Source organism: Musca autumnalis, unplaced genomic scaffold, assembly GCF_047663935.1.
Source record: "Musca autumnalis isolate F117 unplaced genomic scaffold, ASM4766393v1 scaffold_4, whole genome shotgun sequence".
NCBI classification, from domain to species: domain Eukaryota; kingdom Metazoa; phylum Arthropoda; class Insecta; order Diptera; family Muscidae; genus Musca; species Musca autumnalis.
The window spans coordinates 136370076-136397855 of record NW_027411977.1 but is presented as its reverse complement, the minus strand read 5'-3'; the positions used below and the strand labels follow the sequence as shown (position 1 = coordinate 136397855).

Here is a 27780-nt window from a genome sequence, read left to right as displayed (position 1 = left end):
GCTTAGTACTGAAGTTCAAAAAAATGTCCAAACTTTGAGAGCTTCTCCTGCAAAACTCACTTTTTAGACTTAGCATACTATTATTTGGAGGTGTCGATATAACAGCTTAACAATTGAGATTTGTAATCCAACACTAAGACAAATTGTAGCCAAGACAATAATTAAGAACTATATAATACACCGCAAAAGCATTGAAACGCTCCTTCAGGAAGTTTTGGCCTTGAGACTGTGTAAAATTTTTCGGATAATGTCGATAAATTACACAATAGTTAACCAGATTTAAGCGTTATGATGCAAAAATTCTATCGTGTTTGGGTCACTTCGTTGTTTTGTTTTATTTTCAAGTTTAAAGGGCATTACTTTTTTCCTTTCAAAGGGGTGAATAATACCTTTCGAAACAAGACGTTATTTTTAAATTGGTTTAACAATTGGCTAAGTTATAGTGGTTGAAGTGTGAAAAAACGCACAAAAAACGGAAAAATGCCTTCCTAGTGCTCTGAACTACTTAGGAGATATCAAACAGTATAATTATTTATTTTCTTTTTATTTTTAAAGTAAGACCCAGCTTAATCACAGATTTGTTGTTTTCAAATTTTAAAAACAACAAGTTTTTAAAGTGGTGGTAGTTGAAATTGATTTACTTTAGGGAAGGGCAGAGAATACTAGTTTCGTCCAACGCCACTTGGACTCATCAGTTCTCTTAGTTCTTTGCATTGAAGCAAAGAACTCTTCCCCAATTTTATGACGACTCCAGCTCAAGAATAAATGCGACCGAAGAATTCGTTTAAATGCGAATTCAACAGAAACATTCAAAAACTCTCGTCGCCGCATATGCAAACCAAATTAACTACTCCCACTGTTATGCGTCTCCACAATGCAGAGAATCATCATAACTCTGTTGATAGTTTGTCGAAAATAACAACAAACAAATCGTCCACCGTGCTGTGTGTCTATTTCAGATTCACTTTGGCAGTTTTGTTGTGATGTGTGTTTACTTTTTATTTTTAAAGTAAGACCCAGCTTAATCACAGATTTGTTGTTTTGAAATTTTAAAAACTGCCAAAGTGAATTATTTATTTTCACCAAAAAGGAAATTCAATTAGCTTCCAAAAACGGAAAAAAACTAAAGAAATCGGTTGAAAATAAATGAGTTGTGCAATTTGTTATACCCTCAGCTTTTATGCTAAGGAGGACAATATGTGCCTCATCGAAATAATGTTTTAGACCCCAAGTATGTTTGGACGAAATCCGTTTCAGATGATATGGAGTTGATTTAGCCATATCCGTACGTCTATCTGGCTGGCTGGAGCGCACGATAACTCTCAAACGTATCAACCGATTTGGACGAATATTTGGCTTTCGTAATAATTAGTCCAAACATAGTTTAAGTTCGAATATGAGTTAAATCAGTTCACTTCTTCCGTTACCTCCACCACCAAAGTTCCAAAATTTTCGGAAAATTTGTGCGCACAATAACTCTTGAAGGGAGTAACCAAGTCTGTCTATACTTTGCACATCGTGAAATTTCTACCAGATTTAGATGAAGTTCCAATATGGACTCGATCGGTCCACTCCTTCGTGTACATACCACACAAAATTTCGGAAAAGTTCAGTTAAGGACCTGCTCTCGAATCGATTTGATTTTTGTTGTAACAACGTGTATTTACTGTCCCTCATATGACTGTAAACTTTTATCATCAGGGGCATGTCCGTACTTCCTGAGAAAATAGCGAAAAACCCCTATGACACCGCGTGGTTGAAGCGCAAGATAACTCTTGAAATTTCGGATAAGTTCACTTTAAGACCTGCTCTCGAATCACTTTGATTTTTGTTGCAACAACTTGCTTTCGCTGCCTCAATTAAGACGGTAAATATTTTTTCAGGGACAAGTCCATACCTTGAGAAAACAGCCCTAAAGAAGTAAAAACCCCTTATGGCACCATATGTAATGGCTGGGGAGCACGATAACGGTTGAACTGATCAACCGAATTTGGCCGCTTGAGATATTTTGACGTTTTTAGCTACATTTTTGTCATTTAGGGCTTTCAGTGATCAAGAAACTTCTTCACAAAAATTATGGACATAGGTCCAACTTTAGATATAGCCCCCATATAATAGTGACTCCCGATTTCAGGTATTTTGACGATTTTAGAACAAAACGTGGACCTTTGACAATCATTTTTGGTAGAGGCTTTTGTTGATTACGGAGAAATCTAAGTGCCAAATTATAGCTAATTCGGTCTGAAAACGTAGCTGAAAACGTTAAAATATCTCAAATATATCCAAAACTATGTTTTTTGTTTTTTTTAATATTAATTTTGAAAATGATGAGAAGCTTTTTGTGCGTTTTTCACACTTCAACCACTATAACTTAGCCATTTGTTAACCGATTTAAAAAAATAGGTTCATCAAAAGATATTATTATGCACAAAAAAGAAGTAATGTCCGTTTAGACTTGAAATTTTTAGAAACCCCGTTTTTAAGGAGCGTTCCAATGCTTTTGCGATATAGTAGAGAGTTATTGATTACTGTCTTCGCTACAATTTTCGTCTCAGTGTTGGATCGAAAAGCTCAATGGTTTAGCTGTTATATGCCAAAATATAAAAAACTTCAAGTCAAAATCGGGAGACTCGATCTGGACCTATACCGACAAATTACAGGTTGCTACTTTTATAACGCCAATGAAGACTAAATACCGAACGAAGGCGTTGCCTGGGCCATAATAAAAATGCCCCCACCTCAAAGGCATAAGAATAGGGGCGACTTGACGGAATAGGCCCCAAGAGAAGGTCAAAACTCCGAACACAATTTCACAAAAAGGCAAGCAAAATTGGAGAAGTAAAATAGATCGGCAAATTTGGAAATTTATTTTTAGATAGGTTTATGGAACAAAATGTTCTGTTTGGAATATAAAGCAATGTCAGACACCAACTCAAGTAAATGTTACCAGCCACAAGTAAAAGCTTTGTTTTTATATGTATTTTTTACAAGCAGACCCCGGTCCGCTTTGCTGGCTCGTCGTAATTAGTTTTATTGACAATTTTTATGGACTTTATGCTTGACAATTCAAAAAATAGATATTTTCTACTTCACTTCTTCGGTCCATTGTCAAACCGAGGAGGATTTTAAATTTATCAACAGATTTTGTCTCTAACCTTTCTTCCCTCTTATGGACTTTGTCGAATTTTGTGCCCATTGATGCTGCTTAGGATTTATTATCGTCCACGTCTCATGCCTTTACAATAAAGCAGTCTAATTAAAAAAGTTTAAAAAAAATTAAGTCTAATTCTCCCGCTTATTGAGACTTATATTTTTTAGTTTTTCATGCCTGATGGACCGTTGAACTTCACCATTTAAGGAAATTTGTAAATATATCGTTATTCTTGATCGGGGGCTCAACCATCGCAATTTGCAAGCCGGGGGAATCATAAGTTTAGCAAATATAGCGATTAGAAAACAATAGGCCCCCGAAATTCGTCTACAAGTATATAGCATTTTGGACAACGGGACATTCTTGAACATTTTTTAAAAATTTCATGAAATTAGGTTCAGTAGTTTTGGAAAAATACGTATTGAAAAGAGTGGGAGTGGTAATCAGTTTTCTAGATATAACATATTTATTTTGGCTCCAAATCATATGTTTGGCTTATACATATACGTGGTCAAATTTTCTTTGCATAAAAACCTAAGTCGGGTTAAGGCGCACATTTTACAGAAAGAATTATCGAAGTCGGTCCAGACGTTCTCAACTGATGCCACTACCAACGATCGACATTTGATTTTTATTTATATAGATATTTATATTTTTTAAACGGGTAGAGCAGGTAGAACTATGACATTTGGGGGAGGTGTTTATCAAATGAATATATTTTATTTAGAATAGTTGAAAAATCATAGATTTATAAACTAATTTTCATTTAATTTGGTTCGTAAATGTGTCCAGAAACCTTAAAGTGAGTGGTTTTTAGTAAATTGGAATATTGAATTTGGACACACTGTGCGGAGACGGATTTTTTTATACTACTGATGAGATTTTATTGATCTTATGTTTTTTTTTTTAAATTTTCGATACCATTAAAATGATTCTCATTGATCTAGCTTCAAAAATTATTTTTATTTTATTTCATTTACATTTATTATAGGTTTTATTTTCTGCAATTCTTTATATGTTGGTGATTGTAATTTACATCAATTTTAAAAAGAAAATTAATTAAATCCAAATTACAGATTTCAAAATACGATTATAATTATAAAAATGTGTATATGATGATTGCACAATTAAATAACAAATAAAAAAGGAAAAATTATACGTTTATGTAAATAATTGAAAATGTTTTTTTATATGTCATTCAGCGATATGAAATAAAATAATAATAATAGACCAAATATCACAGAAAATATTTTTGGTCCTAACAGGCGAAATTCGTTAACGTTTTTAAGTATTTGCAAGATTAACGATTTTTTATTTTTCAAAGAAAGATATTCGGTATGTTAAATAGTTTTTGGTGTTGTTTTGTTAGGAGATTTTTCACGGGTACATAGCCGTAATGATCTAAACAATCACTCCTTAGATAACGAAAAACAACAACTTCCTAAACAATATCTATAAATTTCACTATTATCTCAGGAGTTCAAGTAATAGAAAAACTCGCGTCTTAATAATTCCTTATTTTAAGGCAATAAATGCAATTAGAAAATTAATATGGTAAAATGAAACACCAACGTAAATAATTTCTTGGAAGTTTTTGTAGAGCTTTTATTTGTAAAAAATATATATTGGAAACAAAATGTACAAAATAATTAAGTTAACACATTATTATGTGACAAATGATTGACAAAAAAAGGAAAATAACTGTAAAACAAATATCTATATAAAACGGAAGACAAAAACTTATTATCTAAAACGATTACAACAAATACCACAACAAAATTAAGAAGTGTGCTGTTTGGGTCGGGACGTGTTATCCGAATCACGTGATGAAATTTCAATTTCTTCGGTTTCAGATTTAATGCTGCGCGTGGTTGCGGTGTCTTCGCTATAGTTACAAAAGAAATTAACCATAAAATAATAATAAAAAACACAACATAAAAACCATAATTACTAAATTAAAGGTAGTCCACACATGAAAAATTTTGAAATGAATAATATATGAATATTCTTTAAAATTTTTTAAAATCGTAAGATAATTTTTATTCACCAGTTAGAAGCGGTTTAATTGGAAAAGGGTCTTCTTTTCCGTACCACGAGTTGTATTGAAGTAAAAATTAACAATTAGTTGCCTTTCGTTCATGAAGAAGACTAAATACCAAACACGGTGCTCTTGCATCAAATTTAAATGGAAGGTTCTTGCACCTGGGAAATTTTCGCGGATTCTGAAACTGCAATGTTCATATATGAGAAAAATCAAAAAACAAAAAAAAAAAACGCAGGAGCGCTTTTTAAATAAATCGCGATTCAAGTTGACATTTTTAGGGGTTGTTTAGGTTTTTACGATTTTGCTCGGAAACCGCAAGTCCCATCAAAATGGGAATACAAAAATGTTGTAGCTGTCAAAATTCTCTACAAGATTGACCTTAATGGTATTTTCGTAGGTTTTAAAATTTTTGAGATATAGAAGTTGAAATTGGTACAATACAAATTCAATTCAACTCTGTATCGTCTCCTTATAAAACAATTTCATGACTGCAATTTCCCAACTTAAACTTGTATATCTAAAAAAATGGTACAACCTAGGAAAAATTACATAAGCCAGTCTTGTAGAGAATTTTCACAGTTATAAGATTTTCTCAGGTCCCATGCCGATAAGACTTGCCGTATTCAAGCAAAATCGCGAAACCCTAACAAACAAAACCTAAAAATGTAAACTGAGCTTCTTTATCTCAAAAATGGTACAGCCTGAGAACAAATCATAAGCGTCAATCCTGTAGAGAATTTTCACAGCTACAAAATTTTCTTTAGCTCCATTTCGATTGGTCTTGCGGTTTCCAAGCAAAATCGTGAAAACCTAAAAAACACCAAAAAATGTGAATTTTGACCGCGATTTATTTAAAAATCCCTGCAGTGATTTTTTCTTGTTTTTGGATTTTTCTCATCTATGAACATTGCTGTTTCAGAATTCACAAAAACTTCCCCTGTGTAAGCGGTTTTCATTAAAACTTAGTTAAGGCGCACCCTTCATTACATTGTTTTATAAGGGGGCGATACAGTCAGTGCATTGTCCCAATTTAAACTTCAATATCTCACAAATTGTAAAACCTACGAAAATAACGTGAAGGTCAATCTTGTAGAGAATTTTCATAGCTACAACAATTTCTGCAGTCTCATTTAGGTAGGACTTGCGGTTTCTAAGCAAAATCGTGAAAACCTAAACAACCCCTAAAAATGGCAACTAGAATCGCGATTTAATTAAAAAGCGCTCCGGCGATTTTTTTTTTGTTTTTTGATTTTTCTCATCTATGAACGTTGTAGTTTCAGAATCCGCAAAAACTTCCCAGGTGTTAGCACCTTCCATTTAAATTTGATTCAAGAGCACCGTGCAAATTCCAGCAATTTCGGTAAAACAATGTGGCTAACTTTCAAAATACCGAAATTCGGAAGGTACCGTTCTATGGGCGCTATATGAAGGCGTGGACCTGCAAGAAATAAATTTGGGGGGAAAGTTTTATACGACCAACGAAGATTAGATGCCAAATTTCGGTGAAATATTGAAGATACAACCTTAAAAATACCGAAAATCGGGAGGTACAGTTCTATGGGAGCTATGTAAAGGCGTAAACCTATACCTACAAATTTCAGGTGGAAAGTTTTGCACCCCCAACGAATATTAAATACCAAATTTCAGCCATTTCGGTGGAATATTAAAGCCACAACCTCCAAAATACCGAAAATCGGGAGATACCGTGCTATGGGGGCTATATGAAGGCGTAGACCTATACCGACAAATTTCAGGTGGAAAGTTCTGCACCGCCAACGAAGACTAAATACAAAATTTCAGCCATTTCGGTGGAACATTGAAGCCACTACCTCCAAAATACCGAAAACTGGGGTTTGCTGTTTTATTGGGGTTATATGAAGGCGTAGATCTTTGCCGACATATTTAGTGGGGAAAGTTGAAGACCCCCAATGAAGACTAAATAGAAAATTTCAGCCACTTCGATGTATTATTGTGGCCACAACCTCCAAAATACCGAAAATCGGGGGATACCGTTCTATGGGAGCTATATGAAGGCGTAGACCTATACCAACAAATTTCTTATGGAAAGTTTTGTACCCCAAACGAAGACTAAATACCAAATTTCAACCATTTCGGGGGAATATTGAGGCCACAACTTGTAAAATACCGAAAATCGGGGGTACCGTTCTGTGAGGGCTTTATGACTGCGTGCACCTAATCCGACAAATTTTATATGGAAAGTTGTATACCCCAAATGAAGACCAAATAGCAAACTTCAGCCATTTCAGAGGAATATTGAATATTGAAGGCGTGGATCTTTGCCGACATATTTAGTGGGGAAAGTTGAAGACCCCCAATGAAGACTAAATAGAAAATTTCAGCCACTTCGATGTATTATTGTGGCCACAACCTCCAAAATACCGAAAATCGGGAGATAACGTTCTATGGAGGCTATATGAAGGCGTAGACCTATACCAACAAATTTCTTATGGAAAGTTTTGTACCCCAAACGAAGACTAAATACCAAATTTCAACCATTTCGGGGGAATATTGAGGCCACAACTTGTAAAATACCGAAAATCGGGGGTACCGTTCTATGAGGGCTTTATGACGGCGTGCACCTAATCCGACAAATTTTATATGGAAAGTTGTATACCCCAAATGAAGACCAAATACCAAACTTCAGCCATTTCAGAGGAATATTGAGGCCACAATTTGTAAAATACCGAAAATCGGGAGGTACAGTTCTATGGGGGCTATATGAAGGCGAGGACCTATACAGACAAATTTCATATAGAAAGTTTTATACCCCAAATGAAGACTAAATACACAATTTCATCCATTTCGATGAATTATTGTGGCCACAACCTTCAAAATACCGAAAATCGGGTGGTTCCGTTCTATGGGGGCTATATCAAAACGTGGACCGATATAGCCCATTTGCAGTTTCAAACATCCTAGGAGTAATAGAAACTTCTATTACAAATTACAAAGTTCTATCATAAAAATTGCGAGCTGTATCTTGATTTCAACTGACGGACGGACAGTCGGACATGGTTATATCGACTTAGAATTTTACCCTGACAAACGGAATGACAAAGAAAAGCACGAGCATGTGGGGTGTTCGTGGTACCCGCAGGTGAAATACAGTTCAATCCGGTGTCGAAGAACCCGCTGTCGTAGGATTGTGGTAAAAGTGTAAAATTCGTAATCCATATAAATATATGACATGATGCTGGTATAAAAATAAATGATACGTCCCCGCTAAAAAGGCAAATGAACACGGCCCTAATGTCGATACAAGCAGAAGGGCAATCGAAGTTTGCCCTTTCGTTGGAAGCATAAAGGTGTTTATGTAAGTGAGTAATACAGGATTGGACTTTATTTCTACTATTGTTTTCAAATTTCAATATTTTTCATGTGTACATTAACAAATATTTTAATAAATAATACTAAAAATAAAAAATTAAATTTATATAAAGGTTGTTGCTGTTGTTAGTTGTAGTGATTGGTGTTTGTAAACTGTATGGGTGTGTGTGTGTGTGAGGCGAAGGAATGATGAGAGATAGAGCTAATTTATGGTAATAAGGCATGAAGAACAATAACGAACGATTTGATATTTGTTGTTTTTTTTTTGTTTTTTTTTTTTGAAGATGTAGTTGACATGATGAAGACTGATAGAAAAAGGGAGAACATTGGAACGTTTTCTTTTTTAGTTTTTATTTAATTTTGATTCCGATCACAATGAATAATACTCAATATTTCACAATATTTACAACGCACAATTTAGAGTTTACGAATTTTCTTAGTCCAGAATTAAAATTTGTCGTGAAAATTCCATGAGATGAAATGGAGTAGGAGAATATGTGTCTTTTACATAGCATTCAAAGCATTCATTCAAAAATAATGAAATTAAGTTAGGTCGGTCATCTTTTGATCCAGAAAAAAGGGAGCATAAGTTTTATGTTGTTTTTTAACTTGTTTGGTATTTTTTTGTTTGATAAAGAAAACATTTAAATGTATTTTCAAAAAGAAATATTGATATACATAATGAATTATGATCAAGAGCAAAATGTAACACATGTAACATTGGACTACTTAATAAAAATTTGTATATATGAAATGCTACATATAGTATAGTTAATCTTTTTTTTTTGTTTTATTTTTAAAATTAAAAAACGTATTTTATTAAAAATTGTGTACTTTTTTATTATAGAACGAAACTAATTAATTTATTTGCTTTGTTTAGAAAGGCAACTGCAGGGGATTTTTATGCAGGGTAGAATTATTTTTGTTTAAAAAAAATGGGAAACGCTTTTTTCAACCGTTTTGAATTCGTTTTGGATTTTCTTTTGTTCATCATGCAACTTACCCGTACAGTCTACTATCTCGGAAACTCCTTCTTGTGTTTTTCAAAAATAAAATATTATTTGTTTTTTGTAGTTTTTGTTTAGCGTTAGTTAATTGAATAAAATCAAATATTAATAATTGCATAAAAAAGGTTAAATGAAATATATACGAAATTAGTGGTGGAATGTGCTGTTGGTCGTAATTAAATGAATATTCGTTATATTTCGGTTAAACTTAAAAGACATGTAATCTAATAATGTTATTGCAGCTAAAAATGTTCAAAAAAAATTTTTCATTTCCGAGAATATGGGTAATCTAATTGGAGCATATAAAACAAAAAAATAAATGCCTACTCGCTATATTTATAGTTGTAACATTAGTTTGGAACAATATTAAGTGTAAAGTTATGGTAGTACAAAACAACTTCTTCCTGACTAGTTTGAAGACGTTATATAAAATACGACAATTCATTTCCGATTTGGTCTTTTAGCTCAGTGGTCTCATATCAATGAAATTACTTATTATTCTTATCATTTAAGTGGCGTGTCGAGCATAAAACAAAGCCATTCACTTAAAATATATGTACGAACCTCTACCATAAAAATACTTCCTTAATAGTCAACCGTATCAACCAGAACGTAGTTGAGCTAGAAGCACTCAGGTTTCTTGGGATAAAGGACGTTCTTCTGTTGCGGCAAAATGAGAATGCCAGTGATTATAATTACTAACATTAAATAACTATAAAGCAAACAACAATTTTGGAAATTTTGACAATTCAAAACTAGTAGATTCTTGCATGTAGATTATACATGTAAATACACATTCCCATATTCAAACCAATTTCCCGGAATTCCCGAATTTTTTGGAAGATATTTCTCGGGAAATCCCGACCCCAAACGAACACAAGGTTCACACGGGGTTATCCATGTTCAATGGCTATCTACGTTAAGATGTCATGTCCTCATGTATGGAATACATTAGGACTAAAGATATCACTTAATCAGTATTTGGTCTACATCTGATCCGCAGATAAGGTCAGTCGTTCAGGGTCTACTGGAGGAGATGGGGAGCATGGAATTTTCTACTTTATACTGCGATGGAATACACAAATGCCGGAGTTGAGTTCATATTAAATTTTACTTTAATGATCGGTTTTGCCGGCAGAAGTAAACCCTTAGTTTATGACAGTAAAAGATGTCGACCTATGGACAGATTCAAAACTGGCTACACGAACAAAAATGTACATTCCTAAGCTGTCTTTAAAAATGGTAGTGTCATTGCGTACTGTCCAAGATAAGGGACCTGAAAGATCCGATGTTTTTGTTGTAGCAATGTAAATATGTTTATTCGCGTATCGTTGTCAGTTATCTGGTTCAGGTTCCTTTTTGTTCGGATTCAAAATTTCTGCAACTTGGACTGGCTGAGTCTATAAAAATCATGAGATATGAGAGTGGTGCATTTAAATAGATGCAGCATATCGTGCGGTCCCAGTCCCCATGCATGACATGTATTGGGTATCGAGTTGTCAATTCGGTCCCAATACGAATTGAGTCGGCTGATTAAGATGGCTCACTGGGGCCATGAGGTGGCACCGTGTTGCAGACCTCAGGGCATGGCGCTATTATTTGCATACTACACTGGCATCGCATAGCTTATCGTGCGCTCCAATCACTACATATGGCGCCATAGAGGTTTTTTTACAACTTTCCGGCTGTTTTCTCAAGAAGTATGGACTTACCCCGGAAAAAACTTTACCATCCCAAATATGTTTGGACGAAATCTGTCCGCCTGTCTGGCTGGAGCGCACGATAACTCTCGAACGGATCAACCGATTTGGTCCAAAATTTGGCCTTCGTTATATTTGTCCAAACTTGTAGTTTCAGTTTGAAGATGGGCAATACCTGTCCACAGTTTCGGGTACCTCCCCCACAAAAGTTCAAAAATGTTCAGACAAATTGTGCGCACCATAACTCTTGAAGGGAGTGATCGATTTGGTCCATACTTTACACATCCTAATATATCTACCAGATATAGATAAGGTTCGAATATGCAATATATTTGTCCACTCCTTTTGGTACCTCTCACACAAAATTTCGAATAAGTTCACTTTAAGACCTGCTCTCGAATTACTTCGATTTTTATTGAAGCAACTTGCATGTGCTGCCTCAATTACGACGGTAAAGTAAAGTCCATTCTTCTTGAGAAAACAGCTCGAATGGTGTAAAAAGCCTCTATGGCGCCATATGTAGTGGCTGGAGAGCACGATAACTCTCGAACTGATCAACTGATTTGGTCCAAAATTTGGCCTTCGTCATGTTTTGTCCAAACTTTATTTCAGTTCGAAGATGGGCAATACCGGTCCACAACTTCCGGTACTTCCACGCAATATTTGAAAAAAATTTCACTAAAATGGTATGCCCGATATCTCTTGAACGTGGGAACTAATTTGGTATAAACTTCGGATTTCCTAGTATTTTGTCCAAATTTAGTTTAACTTCTAAAATATCGGCCAATATCGGTCCTTTCCTTAGGGTGTCTAAGTGCAATTAGGTCTGTTCGAAGATCCTTTGGACATGTAAACCAAAGAACCAATGGTTCTGTTTACAGAGATATTATGTTTACCGTGGAGAAGTTTATGTTACCTGCCAGACAGGTCCAAAAGATATACGATGACCAACTGAAATGAATAGTACGCACAATATCTATCGAAAAGATATGACTCTCAAAATAAAATCCACTGCCATGATAGACTATGCCGGTCCATTCCTTTAAATACCTCTTCCGCAACACTTTTGAACTTTAATCGTAATCCACATCTTTGTCAGCAAGTTCAAATGTCCAAAAAGGGCCACAAAATTCTGAAAAGACCCTAAATACATTCGATCTGTCCGTAGATGAAAATTTCAATTCACATATTCTGAGGGTGTATCTCTGTGTGCAAAGCCGACTGATACGTTTTTACTTCTTTTCTAAGTAATATGTTCAGAGAAATCGTAGCCCGAGACAAGAGCCACAACTTTAGTTTTGAAAATTATTCAAGATTTCAAATAGTTTACAAAATATGGCCCAAGAAAATTGGCAAATTTCCAAAGAAATGGTCTGAGATAAAAACTGATAGTCAAAATCTGGAATCTCGATTTTCACCATATACGTGTGGTTAAATGGTCTTTTTTGTTTAGTACAATCACAAGAATCAAATCGCCACATCTTAATATGTATACATACTCGTACATTTTCATATCACATACAAATTACACTGTGCAGCAGCATTTTTGGGGTGTAGAAAATTTCTTTTGGGGATGAAAGCCCTTGATGTGTTTACTAAGAACCCAAAAGGTAATTTTCGCCATAGGTCAAGTTTCTGAGATATCGCGCGATGAAATTTTTAATTTTTTCCCTATAATACTTGGGAATATAGCTCCATATCTCTGTTTGGCGTTGTTGTAGCTTCATTTTGAGGTGACATGTCTTCAGTCAAATCGATTGGCGAATCTTTTTGTAGAACATTTCATTCTTCTAACTCAATGCCTTTCATGTCCTTTTCGTCCTTTATTTGTTGAACCGTAGTGAAAGTACCAGAAGATGAGACGGTTTTTTGTTCTAGAACTGCAACTAACAAAGTTTTCAGAAGCGAATTAATTTAATTTGATTGACAACTCTATAAGCTTTTTAACGGTATACATATAAGTTTATTCGGTTACTTAAAACCGGTTCAAAAATCCGTTTTAATGTCGGAATATCCGGTTCAAAAATTGAGATAACCGGATCTATCCTCCAAGAAAATTTTTTATTAACGTGTTCATCATTACAAGAGCTATTTGTGGTAAATATTTCAGAAGCACCCCAGATGCCTACATAAGCAATAACTAATTGGTAAGTCTACATACCAATAAATAACCAATGTCGAATATACAGAAAAATCAAACATAGTTTTTTTCTGAACCACAACCGAGTAAACATCAAAAAGGACAATGAACGCGGGACAATATTGATTAGTTGCTAAAGCGAACCGTACCTTAAATCTTCTGAGCAACATTTTTGTAGAATATTTGGATGCTGAAAAATCTCATCTTCTGGTACTTTCACTACGGTTCAAGAAATAAAGGACGAAAAGGACATAAAAGGCATTGAGTTAGAAGAATGAAATGTTCTACAAAAAGATTCGCCAATCGATTTGACTGAAGTCATGTCACCTCAAAATGAAGCTACAACAACGCCAAACAGAGATATGGAGATATTTTGCCAAGTATTATAGGCAAAAAATCAAAAACTTAATCGCGCGATATCTCAGAAACTTGACCTATGGCGAAAATTTCGTTTTGTGTTCTTAGTATACTCATCAAGGACTTTCATATCCAAAAGAAATTTTCCACCCACCAGACTTTGAGTTCCATTTTGTGTCACAGTGTTATCAAAAGACCTTTAGAAATCGCTTTCGGTGCGAGAACTTTTCCATCCAATGGATCAAAAATACGCGTTTTCGTTATCAGAACAATGTTTCCCACATGGTACTGGCGTCGTACTTTTTTGATTTGTATACATTAATAATTGAAAATAAAATAAAAAAAAAACATAGTTAACAAATAGCTACAATAACATTATTATATAAAGAAACAAAATGTATAAAACACACTTTAAAAAACAGATAAGATATTCAATTATTTCAACTCTTTTTAATAAACTTCCAAGTTTTGTTTTCAAGTTTTATAGGTTCATTTTAGTTTAAATAAACATTTCAAATAATGTTTTATCTATGGAAATGTCGAATAAGAAATTTTATTCCTAGAAATAAATTAAGTTACGAATTAAAAAAAATAATAAATAAACAATATAAAAATATAAACAAATTCAATGAATGACGGATGAATGAATGAATAATAATATCACATACATACATAAGTGTATGTATATATAGACAGTATGTATGTAAACAACAACAACAATAGAACATTTAGCAAAAAATATACCTTCCATTTCCATGACGGAAGAGAGCCAAAATTTCTTCAAATGTCTTATTCTTGGTCTCAGGAACCTTTTTGTAGGTGAATATCCAAAATATGGCTAAGAATACACTAAACGGTAAGAATGTATAATTTTCCAAAGCAGTCTGTAAGAAAAAATTATGGTTAAGTGTAAATTTTATTTCACAATGGACAAACTCTCCATCTTACCTTCATACTGGGGAATCCAATGCCAACAACGAAGTTGGCCATCCAATTTACCAACACCGCTATGGCCATAGCACTGGGTCTTGGACCTTGTGAAAAGAGTTCTGCCGTAATCATCCATGGTATTGAGCCGGGACCCACCGCAAAGAACACCACAAAGCCCAGTGTGGACACCACCGAAAGATAGGACATCCAGTCGATCATTTCCTGTACATAACCAAAAAACTCCTATACAAAACGTGAAGCTACCAAATTCTCGATGATTTGTAGGCTTTTTTGGGATTTGTTTGTTTTTAATATTTTAAAATTTAAATTAAATAATGAATTAAAATTTTAACCGAGAAAATAATTTGTTGATCATGTTTTTTAATTAAAATAAATTCAAAAACCAAATATAAATATGAATTAATTAAAATGTTTGTATTGACATTATTTTCCATCACATGGAAATTAGAGAACTGAAATGTAAAAAAGTATTTCAAGATTTGAGGGTAATCGATTTTATGTCGAATTACAAGTGTAGTTTCAATTTGATTTTGTGAATAAAACTCATAACAGTTCTCTAAGTTCCAAAATCGTGTGATATAGAAATTACTACAATTTCGTTGATTTAAATGCAATCATGATATCTCAAAACAATTACCTCCAAAAATTCTATATAAAATAGAAATAGTTATTTGTTCATTATTTTTATGCATGAGTTGGGTATAGATTTCTTTTATATAAAAAATTATTATTGGTTTCTAAAAACCCTGCACTGTCACAATGGCAGTTTGAAATTGGTTTGGTTCCATATGATGTTTTGTTCTTCTTTTTTTTTTGGATATATTACAGAATTCAACTGTCGTTTTAATTGGTTGTTTTAGGCATGGAACATTTGGTTAAAACCATAAATATTATATAGTTTATTTACTTAATTATTTAAAATATATATTTAAATGGTGAAGTCAAAATTGATTGATAGGCGTGGCTTTGGTGATAGTTTTGGTTTCTTTCAGTGTATTTTGGTGTTATTTTACACAGCTTACTGAGGTGTTAGAATGAGATTAGTTTTGTTTTTAATTGAAAACTTGTTTTCTGTTTTAATTTGTACAAAAATTAGTTGTGTTGGTTGTACTTTTTAGATCATTGAATTTGAAATTGTTTCGGTGATTTTGCTGTTGTTGTTGATAACAAAAAAGTTACGTGAATTGCATGTTTGATTTTGTTTGTTATTTTATTTACTCGTGAATATTGTGACAATTGTGGTGCTTTTCGGTGTAAAATTGTTGTCGTTTTCACCATTGATTGTTAGTTGTTATTGTTAACGAAATTGTTTTTATTTTCAATTTGAAGCATCGTATTTGAAATAAAAAAAAAAATATTTTTAAAAATCAAAACAAAATAAATATACAGAAAAAAATGTAATTTGAATTGTGTTTTTTTATGTTTTGCTATGGGACAAAAGCCTGCCAAGTCGAGAATTTTTTCGTTTAAGGGGGTGGGGACGATTGAATAAATGAGTTTTTATTTTAATTTTAAAATTTTGCCATGTTTAATAAAGGATACTTTTTACATATTCTAAATGTTTAGCTCATAATTGAGACTTTAAAAATTTTACCCAGGACTCAATGAAAACTTCGGTTGGTGCGTTGTTGAAATAACGAAATAACGAGTTACATCCACTTCAGATGGAAAATTTATCAAACCTCTGTAAAAGAACTCACATGGGGCGTCATTGTTGTTCTTTCCAAACATTTGATCAATATATTCAAATTTTCGAATTGAGCTTCTATACCCTCTGACAACACACAATACGAAATTACAGCAACAGCTCGGTTCGAAAATTTTACAGAACAACCGGCATACATAAAATTGGTCAATATGGGTTCATGGGGGCTAGACAAGGTTTCCTATCTTCTGGGAACACAAAATTCCAATTAATAAACAATTCCGTAGAAAAATTTGACTTAAATCTTCAAAAAAGTTTAAATAGGGTGGCACACTTATAATGAGGCTATATCAAAACGTGGACCTATTATTATTATTACTGTTCCACAAACATCCCAGAAGTGACAAGGGAAATTTCTCTCATATCAATGAGTGCACCCCGATTCATATTAGCTCAATGATATGGGACCTACTGTTTATCGCCGAGTCCGAACGGCGTGTCTTACGACACCACTTGAAGAGAAGTTTGCCACCGTTGAAAATTTGATGTTGCCTGGCCGGGGAATCGAACCGCAGACCTTCTGAGTGCAAGGCGGGTGTGCATACCACTGCACCACGGTGGCACCCAACGTGGACCTATACAGTCTGGTTTTTTTTTCCAGAGGATGTTTTGTACCATTGCGAAAACTAGTTACCAAATTTAAGTCATTATGTTGAATAATCTGGCTTAAACTTTAACAATACCGAATATCGGTGGTACTATGGGGCCCTAACAAAGACGAAATACCGAATCTCAGCCATTTCGGTGCGATATTGAGGTCATAACCTTCCAAATACCAAAAACCGGGAGGTACCGTTCTATGGGGGCTAAATGAAAACATGGTCCTATCCAACAATTTTCTTCTTGAATGTTCTATGAATCTAAAAGACTTAATACAAAATTTCATCCATTTCGGTTTGATAATGACGCTAAAACTTTAAAAATACCAAAAATCGGGAGGGCTATATGAAGACGTGGAAGACTAAATTCTAAATTGTATCCCGTTTGGTTAAATAATCCGGCCAAAAACCTGGAAAATACAGAAAATACAGAGGTACCGTTCTATGGGGCAATATCAAAACGTGGACCCAGATAGCTCATTTTCAATACCAAATGTAATAGAAACTTCTATACCGACATGGATTATATACATAGACATGGTTATGCCGTCTTAGAATTTTATGCTGATCAAGATTATATAGGGTCTTTGATGAATATTTCGATGTGTTGCAAACGGAATGACAAATTTACCTATACCCTCTTTATAATGGTGGAGGGTATAAACACAATGGAAAAGCCAAAAATTTAAATTTTATTTAAATCTGTGTTTGAATGTGTAGTTAGGTAAAGGCTAAAACGGTTTCATCCCACGGACATGGAACATATTTGGCGAGATGCTAAAAAGAGCATTTGAGGTCCTATCCAGACCGTGAGATTAAAATGTTACTACAAGATTTTTATGCCGGAAAAGTTAATCTCTAAATTATCGACAATGGAGTGAGGCTGATAGACGTCATAGCGCAAAAAAGTATGGTAGTTAGCAGCTCCATATTCCAATATCTATATATAAAAAACACGTGAGGAAGTATCAGTCGCTTATTTCAACAGAAATATACCCTTAGCCTATGATATCAGCTTTAACCAATTGACAGGTCCAACACTGTCTACGTAAACTAAATTCTCTGAGCATTTGCGGTGATCTTATCTAGGGAAGTATAGGATCAGGGCCACAAGAAACCAAGTCACCAAGAAGTGTGGAACAATATAGTCCATATTCGAACTTTGTGAAATCATGGAATGATTGTTTACAATGTAAAAAATTTAGGTCAAACCCCGTTCTCCATTAGCGACTTATTGTGCTCACCAGCTCTTTAGTTGGTGGTTTAGTGTTTTTAGAGCTTTAGGGTATGAGGGTGCACGATAACTTTCTGGCCTAGCAATGAAAACGAGAATATTTACCATCAAAAATGGTAGTGTCCACTTCACTTTCTGATGCACTCAAACCACTTGTCAATGCACCTCCAAAACTTGGTTTTGAACGCTTTTACAGAATCTTCTGGCGACGAAAATCTTTGATTTTTTTTTTTCATTGTGTGCAAAGTCAGGGCTGTACGGCGGATGGCTCATCAATTTCACCTTTTGTCCAGCCAAAAATGCGAACTGTCATGATGCACAATGATTCGTCTTCTCTTGTTCGTTTTTTAAATTTCGCAGGAGACTTCAGGCAAGCATTTGTAGTGTACCACCCAAAAGTAACAGTCCTACGTTGTCAAGACGTACAGTCGCCACAAGGTCAATTTTGCCGAAGAAACAGGCGACTTTTTGCTTCGCCTGTTGTTAGTTGGTGGAATAAATGCCGAAGTATGTCTCTATCTCACGGTATGTAACATGGGGACTTGCATAATCCGTTCATGTATGGCTTAATTTTTTTTCTTGCAAACGGCCGTTTTTGTTTACCCTTACGACCTTCGCTTTTTAGCGACTGTCGGCCACGATTGGATTCATTAAACCAGTTTTTCATAGTACTATATGGTGGTCCTTTATCGACATACGCAGATTTATTTTGATCGATGCATTCTTGTCGTGATTATCAATGATCGGACAAAAATGTTCACAAGTAAATTCCATTATTGTTTTTTGCAAAGTAATTTTTTCAAGTCGCTGTAAACAACACAACACATGGTCGTATGTCAAACTGTCCTGTGTGCGTTTAGGCCAAAAACTGCCAAAGCCAGAAGTTATCGTCCAGCCCTCGTAATTACATGAGTAAGTATGGTTCTATATGTCGGCATATTTCTCGATTTTTAGAATAACAAAATGTTTTGGGTGACATGGTTGATTAAGTACTTTCGGCCACCAATAAGTACCATATAACGCCGCTATGTGGTAATGGGACTTTTTGCTGGGTTGGTTTTCGTTGGCTTGCTTGCTATTTTCATATCGGAATTCACATGTTAAATTATATTTTATTTGGAATCTGTGAAGATAGGTTATTTTGTCATATTTGCTGTAATTTTTCCTTGGAAGTGTCATTTCGTAATAACTTAATATGATCTTTGGTATGATTGTTTCAACGAGGACTATTAAGTGGTAATTGGTATGATGAGCGGATATGACCTTATGACCACTTAGATCGTAGGGACCAGTGTATGTCACTTGCGCATAAGCTGTCGAAGTTATCAGACTCCTGTTGGTTGTTCCAGGGCCTCTTATTTTGGGCATGATTAAATTTGCTTGTTTACTGTTCTCAAGGCTTTTTCTTTTATCATTTTAAGGTGTTTAAGGAAAAAATCGAAAGTCAATTTGTATCTTATTTTTCAATATCGAAAATTAGAAAGTAGGTTTTTGCTTTCGGTTACACTGTGCAACACGAAAATTATTAACCATATTTTGACACCGCAGTGTTATAGAACACCAAAAATGAAAAGACACGTGTCTCGCCGTTTTTCCCTATCTCATCAACTTTCGCGGTTATAGGCCTCCAAAGGTTTGAGGCTTTGATGTGGAAAGGGTCATTTAGTCAGGACTATATCTTCCAAACCGTTAGGAAATTTAAATTTATATCGGAGGCAAAGTTGTAGCTCTTGCCTTAAAGAACAAAAATTGTGAACACATATAATCCATCAAGCTTCATCAGCAAGGTCAAAATCGCCAGGGTCAAATTTTTTTTAAAAATTTTTCTCAAGTTTTGTTATACAGTTTCAAACCGATCAAATTTGAAGCAAACAACCAACTACAAAAATTTACCTCAGATCTCAATAAACATCTTTCTAGAATATTCGAACTCTGTAGAAACGGATCTTAATGGTCAAAATAGCAAAACAATTGCGATTTTTATCCTCTTTTCTCGGCTTCTGCTCCATAGATATTAAACCATTCAAAATTCAAGAAAACAATCAACCACAATAGCGTAGCAAAGGCTTCAATAAACAACTTTCTGGAATATGCGAAATGTCTATGAACGGTTCTTAATGGTAAAAATACCAAAAATCTTTTGAAAATATCGAATTTTTATACTTTTTTCTCCGACTCGGGTCCAAAGATACGCAACCGCTCAAAAATTAAGGATACAGTCAACTCCAAAAATGTACCATAGATTTCAACATACAAGTTCTAGAACAAATGAAGATTCTAGGAACGATTCTTCAAGCTCAAAATTCGATTATGTTAGATCATTCTTTCCTGTTCAGGTCCGTAAATAACAAACCTTTCAAATTTCCTTGAGTTTTTAACAGTTTATTTCCAAACCTAGGGGAATGTAAAAAATTTAATTGTTCGTGAATTTCAGCCCTAAGAATCATTCCTAAAATCTTCATATGTTCTAAAAAGTTGTTTATTGAAATCTTAGGTACATTTTTGTGGTTGTGGATATCCTTAAGTATTGGGCGGTTGCGTATCTTTGGACCAGAGTCGGACAAAAAAGTATACAAATTGGATATTTTCAAAAGTTGTTTGCTAGTTTTACCATTAAGAACCGTTCATAAACATTTCGCATATTCCAGAAAGTTGTTTATTGAAGCCTTTGCTACGCTATTGTGGTTGATTGTTTTCTTGAATTTTGAATGGTTTAATATCTATGGAGCAGAAGCCGAGAAAAGAGGATAAAAATCGCAATTGTTTTGCTATTTTGACCATTAAGATCCGGTTGTACAGAGTTCGAATATTCTAGAAAGATGTTTGTTGAGATCTGAGGTACATTTTTGTAGTTGGTTGTTTGCTTCAAATTTGATCGGTTAGAAGCTGTGTAACAAAACTTGAGAAAAATTTTTAAAAGAAATTTGACCCTGGCGATTTTGACCTTGCTGATGAAGCTTGATGGATTATATGTGTTCACAATTTTGTTCTTTGAGACAAGAGCTACAACTTTGCCTCCGAGATCAATTCAAATTTCCTAACGGTTTGGAAGATATAGTCCTGACTAAATGACCCTTTCTACATTAAAGCCTCAAACCTTTGGAGGCCTATAACCGCGAAATCTGATGAGATAGGGAAAAACGGCGAGACACGTGTCTTCTCATTTTTGGTGTTCTATCACACTGTGGAGTCAGAATATGGTTAATAAAACATGACTCAAAAAATTACACACAGTGTTATTAAATGATAGTATTGGCTCTATGTATGTCTTCTGGTCAACATGATTGTTTTGGCTTTGGTTGCATGCAGAGATAGACACATCGATCGGAAATTCTATTATCCAAGTATCCAACAAATTTTTTTTTCTTCGGGTAAATAAAAATTATGACGATATTGTCTCATATTTTCCGGTTCCCAAATAGTTGTTAAACAAAATGTTCATTCATTCTAAGAAGATAGCTGGATATACTTCAGACTCTTATTTTGGGTATTTTGGCTTAACAGTACAATTGAAAATATTTTGTTCTTAAAAAGAATAAAGTATCCTTTATAAGTGTAAATGTATTTTTACAGCTTCGTTTCTCACAATTGTTTTATTAAAATGTATGACTTAAATAGTCACTTAAAAACTCATTTAATCAATAAATCTTAGCCTAAAAAACAAAACTAAAGGAAAAAACTATAAAAACTATTGTTCAAAATATATATTCAAAGCAAAAACCAGATATGGCAATTCAAAACATATCCGGAGCTTTATTTCAACATAAATTTCAATGAAAAACGTAAAAACATGCAATTCATATATTAAATATTTAATTGTATTTGTAGAATCGTGCAGAAAGGGTGCAAAAGCATGTTATAAATAAAAACAACCATTTATAATAAAAACCTTAATATAGGCAATATATATTTAAAAGCGCCGGTATAAGAGTATTATTTCTTAGGTTATTGGAACTATAGCCGGTTACAAATTCAACTTTGGAAAATATGATATTTGACGTATTGAAAGACAATATAAATCCACTGATTTTAGCAATGTAAACATTACATAACGTTGCTTTTGAATAAGTTTAATGAAAAGAATTGCATATATTAAGGCGCTTTATAAAAAATATGAATAACCGAGCAAATCCGCATTATAAGTGTCATTTAATCGGAGTGTTTTTAAAGAAAAGTGTAACATCCCAGCAAACCAATCGTACCGATATCGTAACGAAATCGGAACAAAATTCGGACGTTACGTCCGATATCTGATCCGAAATCGTAACGATATCTTAACGAAAGTTGTATGAAGTGGTTGACATAATTTCGTAACGAAATGTCGGAGCGAAATCGGATCGATTTCGGTCAGAATTCGGAACGAAATCGGATGAAAATCCTTGAGAAATTCGGAATGCGAATTTTTTCCTCCGAATTTTCGTACAGATTTCCGAACGATTTTGGAATAAAAAAAATTTTTCTCTGATGCCTCTTTTTTATTGATACATTTTCTTTTTTATGTTTTTTATTGGAAGATTATAATTTCAAAGATATCTAATGATTTTCACTGTTGTTATCATTTTGTAGTTATGGTAGAACAATGTAAACTTTGTGTACGAATATGTTGAGTCTATCAGCACTAGCTTGAATTATTATATGTTGCATTTATATTTAAAATATTTAAAAAATGTATATGCAAATTTTCTAACCAACTATTTTGTTTTTCGAAAACAAACTAAAATGTTGCTTGTTAGATATATACAAAAGGAGGTTGTTGTGCGAAGGGAAATTTGTTTCCGACATATCTATCCGAATTCGTAACGAAATCGGAAGAAAAACTTTAGCATATTCGAAGGGAAATTTACTTAGGACATTTTCTCCGAAATCGGAACGAAATCTGAACGAATTCTCCTACGAAAAATCGTATAGAAATCGATACGAAGTCTGAACGATTTTGCTTCCGAAATTGTTCCGATATGTCGGACATCCGTCATTTGGTTTGCTGGGATATTACGGTACACCTTTGCGGTGTACACACGATCAGTTTTGACTGTCGATTTTTCGGAAATATCGATAACTGTCAAACTGTCCAGCAACACCAAAATATTTTGTGGTTGCCTGATGACTGACAAAAAATGAACGGCCACCCTGGCAAGCAACCGATTATTTGAGCAAAACTGACAGTCAAAACTGATCATGTGTACCCCGCTTTAATCCATTGATGAACTCCAATTAAACGAATTACAATAATGCGGAGTCAAGAATAAAGATGATTTATAAATGGGATGATCCATGCAGTAGAAAAAAATTCTAAATTGTAATTTTTTTGACATTCCTCTCTCTACCTGTTTTGGTTTCTAGATTTAATTAGATGAAATCACTATATTTAATTATACGTATATTGGCCATTTTATTTCAAATCGCACTAACAGTTTATTTTGTTTTACAAATGGAATGTATGACTTTTAACTTTTAAGTAACATTTCTGGAGTAATTGGAACAGACTGTATATGAAATCTACCACAATCTTTATTTTCACTCCAGAAGTATAAAAAAGCATCAAAAGGGAATTTTTGCTTCCGAAAGTACTAAATCCTTAATTTTGAATGAACACAGTTTTGAAATGAAATGACCAAAATTTAGCATTAACTTTTAAATTTGTTTGATATACATATATTCTCAAAAATAAGTTTGGGGAATTTAAGAATTACTTTCTCTTATGTATTTCTTAACACACAACTTCATGCATAAAAAATAATCATAATTATAAATGGAATTGGGATTGGATGGCATAAAAACCATTCATGTAAAACAAACACAATTATTGAATTAATTAATTCTTGGTTACTATCGAAAAGAGTTTACCATACAAATCATAGAAAACATACAATACGTTCATACATAAAATAATTTGGGTAGAACTAGATAAAATAAATTCTCATACTTTACCATATTATCTTGGCATTCCAAATGCATTTTGAAATGTTTCTCTTTGCCATTGAAATATTTAGTACTTGCCTTTATTAAAAATGATATTGTTATGAATATCGAGAATATGAACATGCCACCCAAGCCGTATAGATGTAAGGTACGGCGTCCAGTTCGATCCATGAGAGGTATAGAAACTAATGTCATTGCCACCTGTGTTAATATTGTGAAATAGATTTAAAGAAAATACTTAATTTTTATAAAAATATTGCTCAAGTTTTCGTGTATGTGTGTTTGTTGAATAAATACAATTCCAAGTTTTGATTCGGTATGGCTTCATAAAAATTGAACATATTTCAAGAATAAACATAAAATCAGCTGGAGCACAATAATAGTAACAAATATCTGTATAGTCAACTATGGACTAATTGCCTCTTCCATGTCTTAACAATTTTTAGTGACGACGTTTTGTGATCACTAGGAGTCACAAGGTGAAAAACATACTTAATATACCCTCCATACAATGGTGTATGGTGTACGAGGGCAGTTCGGAAACGTCTTAGTCTAGCACAAAAAGCGCGGTATAAACAGAAAAAAGTTAAGTGTTTTGGAAAGTTCCATCTCTGTTATGAATACATGTTAAATTTTGTTTCGATCTGGCAACTCCTTCATATAGAAACAGGTGTTCAAAAAAGACGCATCCGCAATTTTTTTACAATGGAAAAATTAGAAACGCGTGCTGTCATTAAATATTTACATAAAAAAGGTTTATAGGGACAAGAAATTCATAATGATATGGTGAATGTGTTAGGTGAAAGTGCTCCTTCATATGCAACAGTAGTGCATGATATGGTACTAAATGATCGACGAATAAAAGTGCGTGAAATTGCTAATATCATGGGCATCTCAAATGATCGAGTCCATTTAATTTTGCATGAAGAACTACAGATGAAAAAGCTTTCTGCAAGATGGGTGCCGCATTTGTTAACAGTCGATCAAACACGCATAAGAATGAACATTTCTCAAGATTGTTTGGATCGTTTTAAGCAAAATAAAATGGATTTTAAGCGTCGTTTCATAACTGTTGATGAGACATGGATCCACCACTATAAAGATGGAGACAAAAGAACAATCCAAACAGTGGACTGAAGCTGGAGTAAGTGCCCCAAAGAAGGCAAAAACAATTCAACCGGCTGGTAAGGTTATGGCAACGGTTTTTTGGGACTTCAAAGGTATTTTATTGATTGACTATCTGCAAAAGGGTAAAACAATAAATTCAGAGTACTATTGGAACCATTTGGATCAATTAAATGTACAAATTCGAGAAAAACGTCCTGGTGTAGGCAAAGCTGGAAACCCCAACCAAACCAAAGAGACCGATGGTGTTCATTTTGAACTTCATTACTGTTCCTCCACCATCCTGAAAAAAGCTGACCAATTTCCAGCTATCGGAGGCCTCTCTTCTGTATACGAATCACCTTCAACACCTCTGCCACATCCGGGATAGGAGGAGACTGACACCCATGTTGTAGCTGCAACGTTCATGGTATCTCGGCTGTAGAGATTTCAAATAGCTAGTAACCATCCCAAAGTGCGTCAGAGCCATTTAGGCCCGAATGAGTAAATCTTTCGATTCCTTATCCTGGCAGTTGTTTAACGCACTTATAAATCGCTGCCATACCAAAGGCTTCCTTAGACGACTTTCCTATAGCAGCAAAATGATCCCCACTGATGCTCCCTTCAGGATCAGACTTATCACTTCCCATCCCAAATTAGGCTCCTTGAACTGTCTGGCGATTTGCCACCTTTGCGTATAAAGCCGAGTGATTCCCCGACTAACATACCACCATCCTCTTATCATCTGGTGTGGATCCTCAGAAGACCGCGATATCTTCACACACGTCAGGTGTGAAGTGGTTATCTTCGGGCCACTAGCATGGTTTGAGGTTGATGGTCCATCAGTCATAACAGCCACCTGACTCTTCGCGCTCCATCCCCTATCCTTCCCCCCAAACTATTATAGTGATCTGTTTATCAGCTCTTTGCAAGTTCGAGGCTCCAGAACCCTTCCAGCTCTTGTTTCTTCCAGCAGCTTTGGCGACAGTCGTAGGCTGAGCAGCATACCATATAAGACCTTCTGTGACTGTTTCTTCTGCGTCTGCTCTTTTGGCTTCTCCGACTTCGACACGGAATCCATTCCGAGCATGTTATGGGGCCGATTGAGTCAAGTTGCCCAGCCCTGCCATAGACAACAATTGTGTCCGCGAGGGACTTAGACAGCTTGAAGCCACAGCTTCTTAACATGCATGAATGCGATTTGGTCATCTCTAGACTGTTGGCTACTTCCGGGACAGGGACAGAATTTCGTTCGATTGGTAGGGAGTGCTTCTCTGATTGATGATACTTCATCTGATCTTTAGGAGATATCACCTAGTTGACGAACTTATTGCAATAATTTATAGATCTCTTATAGGCGGTCTTGACCATTCTTTCCCAGACCGAATTAGGAATGATCTCTTTAGCAGCTCTCTGCATGTTCGGAGATCTAGAACCTTTCCAAATCCTGTTTCTCCCACCAGTTTTTTTTTGATAGTCGCAGGCGGGAGATTCACACTCCACCTTTTTCACATGTAATTCGATTATTCCATTTGTAATTCGTAACAGTTTATTTGTAATTCGAATTATTCCATTTGTAATTCGAATTATTCCATCTGAAATTACAAATAGAATACTTCGAATTACAAATGGAATAATTTGAATTACAAATGTAATAATTAGAATTACAAATAAAACAATTCCAATTATAAATAAAATAATACTAATTACAAATAGAATAATTCGAATTACAAATAGAATAATTCGAATTTCAAATGAAATAATTCGAATTACAAAGCCCGACTATTTTGAAAAACAAAATAAAAAGGAATAATTTTTTAAATAGTCTGGCTTAATTCCATTGTTTTTGTTTTATTATTTTAAAACAACTAATTTTTTAGTGGATAAAGTTTGGCATTTTGCGTCAAGTGGTAAGGCAGGGAAGACTAGTTTCGATCCTAGCCTTACCACTTGGCGAACAATGCCAAACTTTCTCCACTAAACAATTTGTTGTTTTAAAATATTAAAACAACAACAATGGGATTAAGCCAGACTATTTAAAAAAAAATAAAAAATAAAATTGTAACAGCTATCCCAATAAAAAACGCCAACAATGCTCAAATTAAAAAATTCAAATTTCAAATCGAATAATTCGAATTACAAATATAATAATTCGAATTACAATAGAAATGTGTCGAATTACAAATGGAATTCTTGAATTACAACTAAAATGATTCCAATTACATCTGAAAAAGTGTAGTCTTATCTTGTGTGGCTGTTTTGTTTGCGTGAACCACAGTAGTGGATTCCGATCATGTCGATGGAGCAAATGGAGTCAAGTTGTTTGCTCCTGCCGCTGACACGAATGGTGTTCGCAAGGTACTCAGACAGCTTGAAACCATCGGATGTCCGAACTTGCCAGGATCCAATGTGGCCATCTTTAGACTGGTGGCTACCTCCGGGTCAGGGATCGAAATTCGTTCGATAGGTAGCAAACGCTTCTCTAAACTAAGGGTACTTCCTCTCGAAGTTCATTATGAAT

General features: G+C 34.4%; 1 protein-coding gene across 1 annotated transcript in view; it reads right to left on the bottom strand.

The window, feature by feature from the left end:
- Glut1 (Glucose transporter 1) overlaps positions 1-27780 on the bottom strand; it is a 209758-nt gene that overhangs the window by 19601 nt on the left and 162377 nt on the right. Inside the window, 3 exon segments of the mRNA XM_073984030.1 lie at positions 14492-14631; positions 14696-14899; positions 24234-24356. Of these exon segments, the coding sequence (XP_073840131.1) occupies positions 14492-14631; positions 14696-14899; positions 24234-24356 (467 nt within the window).